Below are 14,853 nucleotides of genomic sequence, written 5' to 3' on the forward strand. Positions count from 1 at the left end.
CCTGCCTCATGCAGTTGGGGATCAGCGCCCCGCAACCAGATCAAACACACACTTTCACATCTTGGTGGCACGAAGCACGTAAGGTCATACCTACTAGGCACATGCGCGGTTTCGATTCTTTCATCATACTTGCTGCTTGGTCGCTATGGAAACAAAGGAATGCTAGGGTATTTGAACGCACGGAACAACAAAAGAGTACACAACAACTGACTTCTCAGATCATGGAGGAGTTGAGAGAATGGCACACCGCGAGAGTTGGACGTTTACACCATTTTACGAGAGATTAGTCTAGTGAGTATGTAGGTGTTGGTGTTGGAGTGGCTAACGGAATGTTCGCATCCTTATTTACCTTTTTGTAAATACTTTACTCTCTTTTATATAAAAATATGGTACGTTATTGACGTGAAAAAAAAGTTTTCGCCGAAAGTTCCGCTGGATACGCGCGCGAGCGTCCTGCGTCCCGGCGCGCGTGAAGGGCTGACGGTTCCGTCCTCTCTCTGACTGACCCTCTCTAGGTCAGCAATGCCGGAAGCCGCCACTGAAGAGGGAGAGGCGTCGGGGTCCGGATCAACTCGCGCGCTCCGCCGCAGCCAGAGGTTCACGGCTGCAGCAAGTTCCACGGCGACGACCCGGTCGATGGCCCTGGTGCGTGCGCGGCAGTCCCCGGGGTCCCAATCTCCACAGGAACCATCCGCGCGATCCAATACAAGGAAGAGAAAGAAGGGGCCGGCTGCCAACCAGAAACCGAAGACACGGGAGGAGCAGGAGGAGGAGGTCTCATCCGCAGACAGCTCCCCAATTCGCGAGCCACATATCCCGGATGAGATGTATCGACTTGATGATCTGGATACGTCCAAAGTCATTCAGAAGGCACTAGGAGATCATTTGGACAAAATAGGTATGCCATCCAAGTCGTCTCGATTACTTTCCATGGTTTCACCACCAGTGAGAAAAGTTATCAACCACTTCCGAACGAAGTATTGTGTTCGGCATATGAGTGTTTACTTCTGTGTACTGATTTTCTTGTAGCTCGCCATATGGGATTGCCTACTCTGAATGTGCACATGTGCAGAGCTTCCATGTGCGTTCTTGATGACCCAAATCTGGTTCCTGATCGTGAATCTTCAAGAAAGGCGGTGCTTAATGCTGCTCGCTCTGTTCTCGGGTTTTCGTCCTTTGTTGGTACAAATAATAATGATATCATATCTGTTTATTTAGGAGCATTGTGAAATTATGTTGTTCACTGCTGATATTCCAATGAATTTGTAGGTGGTAAGCCACTAGCACGATGCTGTGGTTTCTGGGTTGATTGGGATGAGAAGACCAAAATTGGCACTGCTTTGACAACTTCAAGTCTCATTTGTACTAAGTCTGCATCTATGGACAGTTGGTTAGGGCAAGAAGAGTATGATACTCATGCCTAAGCATGAGTAGAATTGATGAGTTCTATCCATTTGCTATGCCTATAGCTAGTCCCGCTGTACCTCTAGTTGATTCCAATTCAAAATACCTCTTTCTACTTGTGGTTGTGATATACTAGTTGCAAACTAGACATTTTATGTTGTAATTTTAGAAAAAAAAGTTGAAATCTTGCATTCTGCACCTGCTGTAGGTTCTTGTTCACATGCAGGGTGGCGCCACTGAAAAGGCCACCCTGCAGTACCATCAGAAGCACTATGATTTGGCCTTCTTCAGTGTTAGAATGGATCGGCCCGTTCATATACTTTCTTTCAATGATGGTGTGAAGCGTTCTGACCAAGTTTTTGAGCTTGGAAGAGATGAAAAGTCGTTTCTAAGGATAAGCCATGGTGTGGTGAAAATCTTGAATCCAAACCTGCTTGAACGGTATCACTATATGCATGTTCACAGTGCAGATCCACACCCCGATGTACAAACTGTTATCTTATCTCGAGACTGAATTGTACATTTGCTATTCTGGACAATGTATTTTATTGCGTATTTTGCAAATTATTGCTATTATGTCTTCTTGATTTCAATGCATTTTCTAGTATGGCATAGGAGGGCCACTCATTGACTTTGGTGGAAAAATCATGGGAATGGTCAATGGCAATACAAGCGGGTCTTTTATACCGTCTTCCATTTTAGTCAAGTGCTTGCATTTGTGGAGAAAATTTGGGTATGTTCTTGTTTACTTCTGTTTTTAGTGCCACTAAGAAGGCGTTTACCATCATTATGTCCCCTTCGTAAAGAAGATCTTCTCTAGTAAGGATTGAATGAAACACCTTATTGATGTTTGTGATCTATAGCAAGTGGATTTCATCAAATCTGTGCAGATTCTGGCCTTGTCTAGATCAATCCCAAGTTGCACAAACTTGGTTCTTCGTCTATTACTCTTTAGATCGAGTTGTTTCACTTTGGTGTCCTTCTGTTAGTTAAATTTCTTTCATATGGTGTAGCTTTACAGATCAACATGATCATATGATCAGGGAAGACAAAATTTGTCTAATCAAAATATTTGGTCTAGCATGCTTTTAAAAATATCTTGTCTTGCATTGGAGTTTTTATGATATTAGTAAATGCGCACGTGCAATGCACGCTGGTATTTGGGAGTAAATTAATTGTGTGTTGATATTAGGTAGGATATCAAGTACGTGTTAATTATATTAATAGCACAAATATTATTACTTTGGTACTATATTAATTGTACGCTAAACATGTTGAGCGCTCACCATTGGAGCAATCTAGGTCGTTGGATTGACACGATTTGATGGCCGAGATTAGTTGGATCTGCCTCTTTAGGTCTTTTTATATTGGTATATAGAGGATAAAGTATAGTTTGGTTTAATTGACATGATTCATTTTAGAAGGGTTGCTGCTTATGCTTCCTCAGTTATTAATGTATATCGGATGACTTGTTGATACAGGTGCATCCCTCGGCCCCAGCTTGGTATGAAATTTTGGTCAATCAAGTTTGTAGACATTGCTCTTGCTGAGAATATATTGTGCAAGTGTAATATTGATGATGGCCTTATTGTAAAAGAGGTATCTCTCTCCCTCTCTTTCTCTATAGATCAAAATATAGCCACACCAAACTAGGAGTGTATAATTGCTAATTTTATGCTCCAGCCAGACTGCATGAGCCACTCCCGGGAGAACCAACTGACTACACAACCCGCAACCCACACATATATGCTTTTGATAGTAAAAATGCTCTATACTATTGTTAATCTTGGAAAGCTTGGTGTTTTAATGTGATTCACGCGATTGTAAGTGGTAAGATGTGCATGCAAATAACCTGTATAGTGTTTTTTTCAGTGCAATTATGCGAGTGTTTGTCGTAAACTAAATAATGTGGTTATTTATTTGAACTCAGTTGTGTACTCATCTGTTGGTTGAAGTTTTAGTACTTGTCATGTTAGGTTGTACTCCCTCCATCCCATAATATAAGAGCGTTTTTGACACTACACTAGTGTCAAAAACGCTCTTATATTATGGGACGGAGGGAGTAATATATAGCGGAGTATCTAGTAAATGTAGCAAAGTACTAAAGTTGGTATGTGATGAAGTAACACTGGAGCATCTAGTAATGCACTCCTAGTAAGTTTGTAGTAAAACCATATGTACAAGTCATCTATGCGCACAATTGTATTTTTTGCTAGATGGTAAATGGATTTGGTACTGATATGCTTAGCAGGTACCTTTGCTAACCCAGTTTTACTACTTCAATTCATCATTTACCTCGTCTTCATATTAGAGCAGAGGCAAAAAAATTACCATGTGATCTCTAGGATTTACTATGCATTGTACAGCATAGTTTAGTACATGTTTTATGGTTGAGTAGGAGACTGGGAAACCAGGTACACAAGTGTTGGGCTCATTTGGATTTATGTTTGATCCTCTATTATACGTCACTGTACATCTTTACTAGTAGGACTTCTGCTATTACTACATCTCTGTGCATCTTTACTACTAGGACTTCAGCTTTTACACATGATTTGGACAGAGAAGTCAGGAATGCGGGGAGTTGTTGTTCTGATCGAGCGTGCACTTTGGCTGCATGCATGTTTATATTGCTCATTTCTAGATTTATGTTCCTTTCTTGAGTGTTTATGATATCTGCATTTTGAGTGGTTATTGTGACTCTTAGGTGTCATATGGATCTCCTGCTGAGAAACTTGGAATACTGGTCGGTGACGTCATTAATTGTTTCAATGGAGAACGCATCTCTACAACAGTTGAGGTAGATGCACTGTTGATATGTTTGAAGTAATACAAAAGTAAGACACTTATGTTAAATTCTATTGCTTTATGCTATTAACTTACATAAGTATTGCTGCTGTTGTCAGTTGGAGAATATGTTGCTAAGCAAATGCGAGGATGAAAATAATAGCCTTAATTCTGAAGTCAATGTCAAAGTAAGTTTTTTCTATGATTTTCTTTATGCATATTATTCATGCCTTTATATGGGAATAATATTAGCAAAATTTTGACACTGATAAATATATGATGTTACCTTTTTAGCTTGATGTGTTTCACATACGCAAGTCTCGCTGGAGTGACAGAACATTAACTGTAAAAGTGTCTGATGACAATGAAGTTGTTGCAACAGGAGGTATGTATCCTTTGCCAATCTATTCTATCTAAGGATCTACATTATTTCGTTTTGTAAATGGTTATTCACACATTTGCCACTGTGCCATAGTTTTTTTCATGCATTTGCTATTAGTTTCTCTCACCTTCCTCTGATTTTGCCACCGTGCCATTGGTCGGCACTAGTTAGACTCTGCTGGGCACTATGTATTAGCTGGGTAGCGGAAGCATTGAGTATTTTGGGCTATTGAAGATGTGAGAATTTACCAAGTATTTACAGTAGACATGCAGACTTAAAGCTCTTGCATGTCAGGTTGTGCTACTCTTGCAGAAAGATCTTCAAAATGCAATTTTAGTGCAAGTAGTAAGATCTTAGACCTCAGAGAAATGGTAGAAATTTCTCTGATGTATTACTCTACAAAAAGATAGGCCCCAAGCATAGCTATCACACAAAATTACTAAGTGCAGCTATCAAACAGAGAAAAGTAAGCAAGCATTAGGCTGCATACATGCTACATTGAAGGTTCAAGGCTGCACACAGCATTACAAGCAATACACAAGTTCTTACTTCCAAAAGCATCAGGACTGCATACATGTCACACGTGTTCTTCAAAAGCTCCTGGATTGCATACTCACTAATTTCAGAAGCAGCAGGACTGCATACTTGCCATTACAAGTCTGAAACCAAAATTTACATGGCAATAGTACCTGTCGCAGCTTCTGTAGCAATCTGATCATGTGGTGATGTTTGTGCCTGGTTTTAGTGCAGCATTTTTGCTACTTCAAATCACAGATCTTTTCCTTTGACCTTTTGCCACCACTTTCTTACCAGTCTTCCTGGATGTGCGTCGGACCATCAGTTTTACAAATAAAAAGAAAAGCATTAGTCTCCTGTAGCTAAAGAGATTCATCTGTTTTATAGAATTAATCAATAGCTAAATAAATGCATTAGTTTTACATAAGAACAATACAACAACAACAACAAAGCCTTTAGTCCCAAACAAGTTGGGGTAGGCTAGAGGTGATACCCATAAGATCTCGCAACCAACTCATGGCTCTGGCACATGGATAGCAAGCTTCCACGCACCCCTGTCCATAGCTAGCTCTTTGTCGATACTCCAATCCTTCAGGTCTCTCTTAACGGACTCCTCCCATGTCAAAATCGGTCGACCCCGCCCTCTCTTGACATTCTCCGCACGCTTTAGCCGTCCGCTATGCACTGGAGCTTCTGGAGGCCTGCGCTGAATATGCCCAAACCATCTCAAACGATGTTGGACAAGCTTCTCCTCAATTGGTGCTACCCCAACTCTATCTCGTATATCATCATTCCGGACTCGATCCTTCCTCGTGTGGCCACACATCCATCTCAACATACGCATCTCCGCCACACCTAACTGTTGAACATGTCGCCTTTTAGTCGGCCAACACTCCGCGCCATACAACATTGCGGGTCGAACCGCCGTCCTGTAGAACTTGCCTTTTAGCTTTTGTGGCACTCTCTTGTCACAGAGAATGCCAGAAGCTTGGCGCCACTTCATCCATCCGGCTTTGATTCGATGGTTCACATCTTCATCAATACCCCCATCCTCCTGCAACATTGACCCCAAATACCGAAAGGTGTCCTTCCGAGGTACCACCTGGCCATCAAGGCTAACCTCCTCCTCCTCACAGCTAGTAGTACTGAAACCGCACATCATGTACTCGGTTTTAGTTCTACTAAGCCTAAACCCTTTCGATTCCAAGGTTTGTCTCCATAACTCTAACTTCCTATTTACCCCCGTCCGACTATCGTCAACTAGCACCACATCATCCGCAAAGAGCATACACCATGGGATATCTCCTTGTATACCCCTTGTGACCTCATCCATCACCAATGCAAAAAGATAAGGGCTCAAAGCTGACCCCTGATGCAATCCTATCTTAATCGGGAAGTCATCGGTGTCGACATCACTTGTTCGAACACTTGTCACAACCTTGATGAGGGTAATGTACTTTGCTGGGACTTTGTGTTTCTCCAAGGCCCACCACATGACATTCCGCGGTATCTTATCATAGGCCTTCTCCAAGTCAATGAACACCATATGCAAGTCCTTCTTATGCTCCCTATATCTCTCCATAAGTTGTCGTACCAAGAAAATGGCTTCCATGGTCGACCTCCCAGGCATGAAACCACACTGATTTTTGGTCACGCTTGTCATTCTTCTTAAGCGGTGCTCAATGACTATCTCCCATAGCTTCATTGTATGGCTCATCAGCTTAATTCCACGGTAATTAGTACAACTCTGAACATCCCCCTTGTTCTTGAAGATTGGTACTAATATACTCCGTCTCCATTCTTCTGGCATCTTGTTTTACATAAGAACAATAGTTTTACAAAATCTAAAGAAACGCGTTAGGCGAGGAAGAGTACCGAACAGTGCTTATACTAATAGAGGGACCAGTCTGTTCATCTTCTGAAAATTCTTGGTCAACTTACTGTTTGCAATTCTTCTGTATCTGGCCAAGTTGTCCACAGCATTTGCATTTCCTCTTTCTAGGCCCAACCTTGCATCCATTTCATTCAAAGCCTGGATTATATTCTTTGTTGGTCTCCTAGGAGGCCTTTTTGGTAAAGGGCATCCCGGTGCACGTAGCTCCTGCTTGCGCATGGTCCGGGGAAGGGTCCAACCACTTTGGGTTTTCTGTATGCAGACTTTCCCTGCATTTCTGCAAGAGGCTGTTTCTAGGACTCGAACCCATGAACTTATGGTGACAAAGCAACAGCTTTACCGTTGCGCCAAGGCTCCCCTTCAGGAGGCCTCTTTAGCAGAGGAGGATACGTTTGACATGTTGATATTTCCATAGCATTGCACGTATGCTGTTTGCATAAGCGGCTTATACTTCAACTTCGCTTACTGGTTCCCTAAGTGAAATGATGACAAAAATAGCATGGACACAAGGAAGGCCTTTGCACAGCCTACAGCTACATGCTCTCTTCTCAGTGTCAACTGGACGCTTCCATTCCATTCCATCCCATCTTTCTCTCTTGCATATACTTCTGCCTCTGAACTTTTGCTTCTGACCAGTCTTATCTTTTAGACATCTAGTTCTTTGATTAAGGTTCTGCATGATAGTTGTGAGAACTTAGTGACCCTTTGAACTTCTTCAGAAAATTGGCAGCCAGCTGCCTTATGCTCTCTATGCTCCACTCGCTAAAAGATGCAACCCACTGCACTCTCCCGTCCCTTGCATGCATCTGTGTGATTGACCAGACCAGCTGGATGGCCAGTGACTTGTTTTAGTCTCCCCATGAAGGCATAAATCCAGTCCAGGTGTCAGTGGATTCTGCATCCATAACTCCATAGGCTACCGGGTACAACCAATTTTGGCCATCAATACCACAAGCAGCTGCCAATTGTCCTCCGAACTTGCTTGTTAGAGCAGTTGAATCTACAGCCAAGTATGGCCGGCACCCCTCTAAGAAACCCATCCAACATGGCTTGACTGATGCAAACCCTTTGTTGAAGCACATTTTCAATTCGATTTCTTCATAATCAATATCAACAAACACTCGTTGGTGATACCATCTTTAAATCTGACTTAAATGTGCATACCAATTACCAAGTGGAAACTATCTTTCCCTTGCCCTTGTAAGTGTCATCTCCTTGCATTAAATGTTCTATGATGTGGAACTTTGATATGGCACTACTCTTGAAGTTTCTTCTGCAAATCTCTAGCACCAAGTGAAAAGTCTTTTTCTAACTAGTCCAGCATTGTAGCAACCCATGTTCTTGTAGCTGGCGTCAGCCTCTCACTTCTTTGAGCACGCCAGCAAGTATGATGACTGGGATAGGAGACAGAAATTATTAACACATGTAATCCACACATTATACATGAAGACCAACTATAAAACGTTATACTTAAAAAAGTTAAACCATCTTTCATATAAGTTGCATGCAGTTTCCATCCACAATAAACTCGTAGCAGAGGTGGATCACCTTTTTCGGTTCCATATCCATATTCTTTTTTATCGCAAAGGTTGCAAGTGCATTCTGAATTCAAACAAGGATAATTTGTCTCCTCCACAATTGGAGGATTATCTTTGTCATAGGACACTATTATTAGCCTGTCATCATCATCAGCAGCATCTCTGCAAGTCATTTCTGTATCCTCCGTAACAGTCAGCATATCAGGGCAGCACATAGTCCCCAGGCTCATCTATGTACCGTGTTTCACCACTAACAGTCTTAACACCAATGGCGGAGCTATGTTGGGGCCAGGGGGGGCCGCTGCCCCCCCCAGCCTTTGATCCATTCCTAAAGAAAAAATATTTAGGGAGGTTTAGATTAGACTTCTGTTAGCATTTGGCCCTCCCAACACACTGAAGATTTTTGTTTGCCCCCCCCCCCCCCCCAATGATCTTCGGCTAGCTCCGCCACTGCTTAACACCCTTATATTATTCACCGTGTTCAGCTATGTTAGGGTAACTCCAACGGGGCGACGCATTTCGTCCACCCGCGTCCGTTTCTGTCCGCGTGGGCAGAAACCACGGCCCAACGTGGCGACGCAAATGGATCGATGTCCGTTTTGCTGTCCGCTTTGACCAATTTCTAGCCCATATTTGGGCTTGGTTTGCGTCCGCGCAAACATGCCATGGACGCCCGCGTTGTCCTCCCTTGGCTCTCCTTTGCCCAAATTTGGCAAAGGATTTGTGCAACCGACGCCTAGTATAATCCTAACAGTTGTGAGATAGTTATTGGTGAAGTTTGCCATGTAGAACAATGTGATGATGTGGCAGAAAATAAGTAGAGAGAGAAATGTTATATGTAAATTAACCAAGTCACAGTTGTGAAATTGTTGTTGGCAAAGTTTGCCATATAGGACAATGTGACATAATAAATAAGTAGAGAGAGAATTTGTTGAATGTAAGTTAACCAAAAAGCACAAGCTTCAAACTTAGTGGGAAATTTAATATTTCTCATCTCCTATTGAATAGCATAGACATACTCTGTTGGAGTATTGTATGATTGATTGATCATTAGTTGATAAATATCGACGATCCACAAAATGTTGAATATGCTTTAGATGGTATTTTTGCTAGAGAACTTAGCTTGGTTAAACATCGTTGATTGTACTGTTTTTGGTTGAAAGTAGACATGTGCATGGGCAGCCCGGCCCAGAGGCCCGAGCCCGAAAGCCTGGCATCCGGTCCACGCTCAGGCTCCACTTTCTCACCCGAAGCCCGGACTGAAAGCCCGGAAGAACCCTGAAATGACCATATATAGATATTTTATTCTAAATATAGGTATAATATATTAATATAATATTCCGAATATAATTATTTTAGTTAAAAAACAGCACTGTTCATGAGTTTCGGGCCAGGCCGGGCTCAGTCTTGGGATTTTCACTTCGGGCTTTTCCAAGCCCGGCCCGGGAAAGAAACAGTGTTGATGGAGTGGTTATGGGTAGCAATAGCAAATGCGTACATGAGGGAAAAAATGATGCCATAGGGGGGTATGTGAAATTCTCTTTTGTAGTTCACTGTTTTTGATGAGTACAGTGATACCAAACATTTTCCTTAACTGAGACATTGCTCTTTTCGCAGTTAGTTATCCTTTCGGAGACGGGACACCATGATCAATACCATGTGACTTGACCGAACGGCCCAGGAAGATAGGTTTGGGAGTTCAGGACAGATACATGCTTCGGTGAATGGCAAGCGTGTAACCTGCAAGTTTCTGCTAAATGCATTTGATTTCTGTGGCGGTGTAACTCATTGGCATATCCTTGTACCGCAAGTACTGGTGCAGGCAAAGTGACTGCTGTTTCCTTTGTGCGTGAAAACGGGAACCGTCATGTGAGCTGACCCTGTACATTTCTGAATGCTTGTTGAGTCCCTACTTTATGTATGTCTTGTTCGATGAACAAACAAGTATCCTGGTCCACTGAATGAACAGAAGTTGAGGATCCTGAAACTGTATACTACAGTTCGAAAGGGGAACCACTTTGATTTTTGTGGTAATTTTGGGCTTCTTGTTTTTACCTGGTGCTGTCACGTGTTTCGGTGTGCGCGTCGCCGCTGTGGTTGAATTCAGGCGGTCACCGCTAGTGCGAGCCTTCATGAAGCAACCGCTTTTCTTCTCGCCTTAGTCCCGTGCTCTCTCTCTCTCCCGGAAATCAGAGGCATTTTCAAAGCACCCACCGAATTGTCCTCAGATGTAGAACATCTTCAAGGCGGCTCGTCAAATCGCCTTCAAATGTCTCGAACGTCCTAACATTTTTAGGCCTCCAACCTGGCCCATTTTGACCCAGAACGTTTGAAATCTCCTTGGCCAGCCCCAAACTGGGGAACTGTGGGGGAGTTCAGACGTTTGTCATGTTCGACTCTGCACCCTATCCCACCCAAAACCATGTTTAGAGCCTTAGAGCCTGCATTTTTTTGCAATTCGTCCTTCCTCCACTTTCCATCCATGCTCCTTGAGACTGACGTTGATGTTGTACCCCCTCGGAGCCGCGTGGGCCTTGTCGGACCTCCGCCGCCCCACCAAACCGCCTCTCCGCCAAGACCCCGCCCCTGCCGACGCAGTCCATGGCGGAGCGTGCCTGGTAAGTGTTCAGTACAATAGTTTAATTTTTTTTATGTACTCGTTGTGTATTTTGAAAACTCCGCCTATGTTGTCTCAACATAGCCGGTCCCAAGCCCGGGTAAAGGAGGAGGGTTGTAATAGGCTTGGCGAGCCAACATAAAAACTCAGCCACTCTTATGGAGATGAAACCCAAAAGATTTTAGTTGGGGCGTAACCCTCTCAGCGACGCGCCACATCGGAACCCGGGTGTGGTGGAAAATGAGCAAGGGTCGGGCCGTCACCCACCAGGTGGCGCGCCGTATCTTGATCCGGATACGGTGGCAAGTGAGCGAGGATCGGGTCGTCGCATCCTTAGGGACGCGCTACATCGGCGCCCGGATGTAGTGGAAAATGAGCAAGGGTCTTCACATTTGACTTGACGAGTGCGAAGGGTAAGGAAGCTAGCCGAGCCTAGGAGGATTCGCTTAGGTAGCTGGAACATAGGGTCTCTGATAGGGAAGCTTCGGGATCTAGTTGATGCAGCGGTGAGGAGAGGTGTTGATATCCTTTGCGTCCAAGAAACCAAATGGAGAGGACAAAAGGCGAAGGAGGTGGAGGATACCGGCTTCAAGCTGTGGTACACGAGGACGGCTGCAAACAGAAATGGCGTAGGCATCTTGATCAACAAGGGCCTCAAGTATGGAGTGGTAGACGTCAAGAGACGTGGGGACCGGGTTATCCTGGTCAAGCTGGTAGTTGAGGACTTGGTTCTCAATGTTATCAGCGCGTATGCCCCGCAAGTAGGCCACAATGAGAACACCAAGAGGGAGTTCTGGGAAGGCCTGGAAGACATGGTTAGGAGTGTACCGATTGGTGAGAAGTTCTTCATAGGAGGAGACCTCAATGGCCACGTGGGTACATCTAACACAGGTTTTGAAGGGACGCATGGGGGCTTTGGCTATGGCATCAAGAATCAAGAAGGAGAAGATGTCTTAAGCTTTGCTCTAGCCTACAACATGCTTGTAGCTAACACCCTCTTTAGAAAGAGAGAATCACATCTGGTGACTCTTAGTAGTCGCCAACACTCTAGCCAGATTGATTTCATCCTCTCGAGAAGAGAAGATAGGCGTGCGTGCCTAGACTGTAAGGTGATACCTGGAGAGAGTGTTGTACCCCAGCATAAACTGGTGGTTGCTGACTTCCGCTTTCGGATTCGTGTCCAGCGGAATAAGCGTGCCAAAGTCGCTAGAACAAAGTGGTGGAAGCTCAAGGGGGAGGTAGCTCAGGCGTTCAAGGAGAGGGTCATTAAGGAGGGCCCTTGGGAGGAAGGAGGGGATGCGGACAATGTGTGGATGAAGATGGCGACTTGCATTCGTAAGGTGGCCTCGGAGGAGTTTGGAGTGTCCAGGGGAAGGAGAAGCGAAGATAAGGATACCTGGTGGTGGAATGATGATGTCCAGAAGGCAATTAAAGAGAAGAAAAATTGCTTCAGACGCCTATACCTGGATAGGAGTGCAGACAACACAGAGAAGTACAAGATGGCGAAGAAGGCTGCAAAGCGAGCTGTTGATGAAGCAAGGGGTCGGGCATATGAGGACCTCTACCAACGGTTAGGCACGAAGGAAGGCCAAAGGGACATCTATAAGATGGCTAAGATCCGAGAGAGGAAGACGAGGGACATTGGCCAAGTCAAATGCATCAAGGACGGAACATGCCAACTCTTGGTGAAGGACGAGGAGATTAAGCATATATGGCGGGAGTACTTCGACAAGCTGTTTAATGGGGAGAATAAGAGTTCTACCATTGAACTGGACGACTCCTTTGATGAGACCAGCATGCGTTTTGTGCGGTGAATCCAGGAGTATGAGGTCAAGGAGGCTTTAAAAAGGATGAAAGGAGGCAACGCGATGGGCCCTGATTGTATCCCCATTGAGGTGTGGAAAGGTCTCGGGGACATAGCGATAGTATGGCTAACCAAGCTTTTCAACCTCATTTTTCGGGCAAACAAGATGCCAGAAGAACGGAGATGGAGTATATTAGTACCAATCTTCAAGAACAAGGGGGATGTTCAGAGTTGTACTAATTACCGTGGAATTAAGCTGATGAGCCATACAATGAAACTATGGGAGAGAGTCATTGAGCACCGCTTAAGAAGAATGACAAGCGTGACCAAAAATCAGTTTGGTTTCATGCCTGGGAGGTCTACCATGGAAGCCATTTTCTTGGTATGACAACTTATGGAGAGATATAGGGAGCAAAAGAAGGACTTGCATATGGTGTTCATTGACTTGGAGAAGGCCTATGATAAGATACCGCGGAATGTCATGTGGTGGGCCTTGGAGAAACACAAAGTCCCAGCAAAGTACATTACCCTCATCAAGGACATGTACGAGAATGTTGTGACAAGTGTTCGAACAAGTGATGTCGACACTGATGACTTCCCGATTAAGATAGGACTGCATCAGGGGTCAGCTTTGAGACCTTACCTTTTTGCATTGGTGATGGATGAGGTCACAAGGGATATACAAGGAGATATCCCATGGTGTATGCTCTTTGCAGATGATGTGGTTCTAGTTGACGATAGTCGGACAGGGGTAAATAGGAAGTTAGATTTATGGAGACAAACCTTGGAATCGAAAGGGTTTAGGCTTAGTAGAACTAAAACCGAGTACATGATGTGCGGTTTCAGTACTACTAGCTGTGAGGAGGAGGAAGTTAGCCTTGATGGCCAGGTGGTTCCACAGAAGGACACCTTTTGGTATTTGGGGTCAATGCTGCAGGGGGATGAGGGTATTGATGAAGATGTGAACCATCGAATCAAAGCCGGATGGATGAAGTGGCGCCAAGCTTCTGGCATTCTCTGTGACAAGAGAGTGCCACAAAAGCTAAAAGGCAAGTTCTACAGGACGGCGGTTCGACCCGCAATGTTGTATGGCGCGGAGTGTTGGCCGACTAAAAGGCGACATGTTCAACAGTTAGGTGTGGCGGAGATGCGTATGTTGAGATGGATGTGTGGCCACACGAGGAAGGATCGAGTCCGGAATGATGATATACGAGATAGAGTTGGGGTAGCACCAATTGAGGAGAAGCTTGTCCAACATCGTTTGAGATGGTTTGGGCATATTCAGCGCAGGCCTCCAGAAGCTCCAGTGCATAGCGGATGGCTAAAGCGTGCGGAGAATGTCAAGAGAGAGCGGGGTAGACCGAATTTGACATGGAAGGAGTCCGTTAAGAGAGACTTGAAGGATAGGAGTATCACCAAAGAGCTAGCTATGGATAGGGGTGCGTGGAAGCTTGCTATCCATGTGCCAGAGCCATGAGTTGGTTGCGAGATCTTATGGGTTTCACCTCTAGCCTACCCCAACTTGTTATCCATGTTCCAAGCTTCCACGCATGGATGACGATGCACGAGATACCGATGAACCAACGCCCGCAGGGCATTGGACAGCTACACCATCTCACGACGTATACATGATGGATACCCCTAAAGGAAGCGACAACGAGGAAAAAGGGGACGGAACGGGAGATCGACCCCCCAGAAAGCAATCAAAGCGCGGGCGAAAACACCGACCCAAGCCCCGCCTCGAGGAAAACCCAGCCATAGAGCAGGACGAGCCAGTAGACGACGAGAAGGCCTCAGAGCAACCGTCCAAACAGGGCAACACAGATAGAGAAACCGAACATCCCTCCCCTGGCGAAAACGGCATTCCGGACAATTTTACGCCGGATAAACCCATAAAGCAGAAGAGTCTCCACA

At 44.7% G+C, this 14,853-nt stretch overlaps 1 protein-coding gene across 1 annotated transcript; it reads left to right on the plus strand.

The window, feature by feature from the left end:
- The first annotated feature begins 406 nt into the window (after positions 1-406).
- Positions 407-10,552, plus strand: LOC123153405 (uncharacterized). The gene is made up of 10 exons (XM_044572543.1): positions 407-898; positions 1,030-1,182; positions 1,270-1,418; positions 1,613-1,888; positions 2,010-2,137; positions 2,886-3,003; positions 4,109-4,201; positions 4,308-4,376; positions 4,483-4,573; positions 10,136-10,552. Exons 1-10 carry the CDS (start codon positions 523-525, stop codon positions 10,165-10,167), a joined length of 1,485 nt encoding a protein of 494 aa, XP_044428478.1. The 5' UTR covers positions 407-522; the 3' UTR covers positions 10,168-10,552.
- Positions 10,553-14,853: the final 4,301 nt, after the last annotated feature.

Source organism: Triticum aestivum, chromosome 7A (genome assembly GCF_018294505.1).
Source record: "Triticum aestivum cultivar Chinese Spring chromosome 7A, IWGSC CS RefSeq v2.1, whole genome shotgun sequence".
Taxonomy (NCBI): Eukaryota; Viridiplantae; Streptophyta; class Magnoliopsida; order Poales; family Poaceae; genus Triticum; species Triticum aestivum.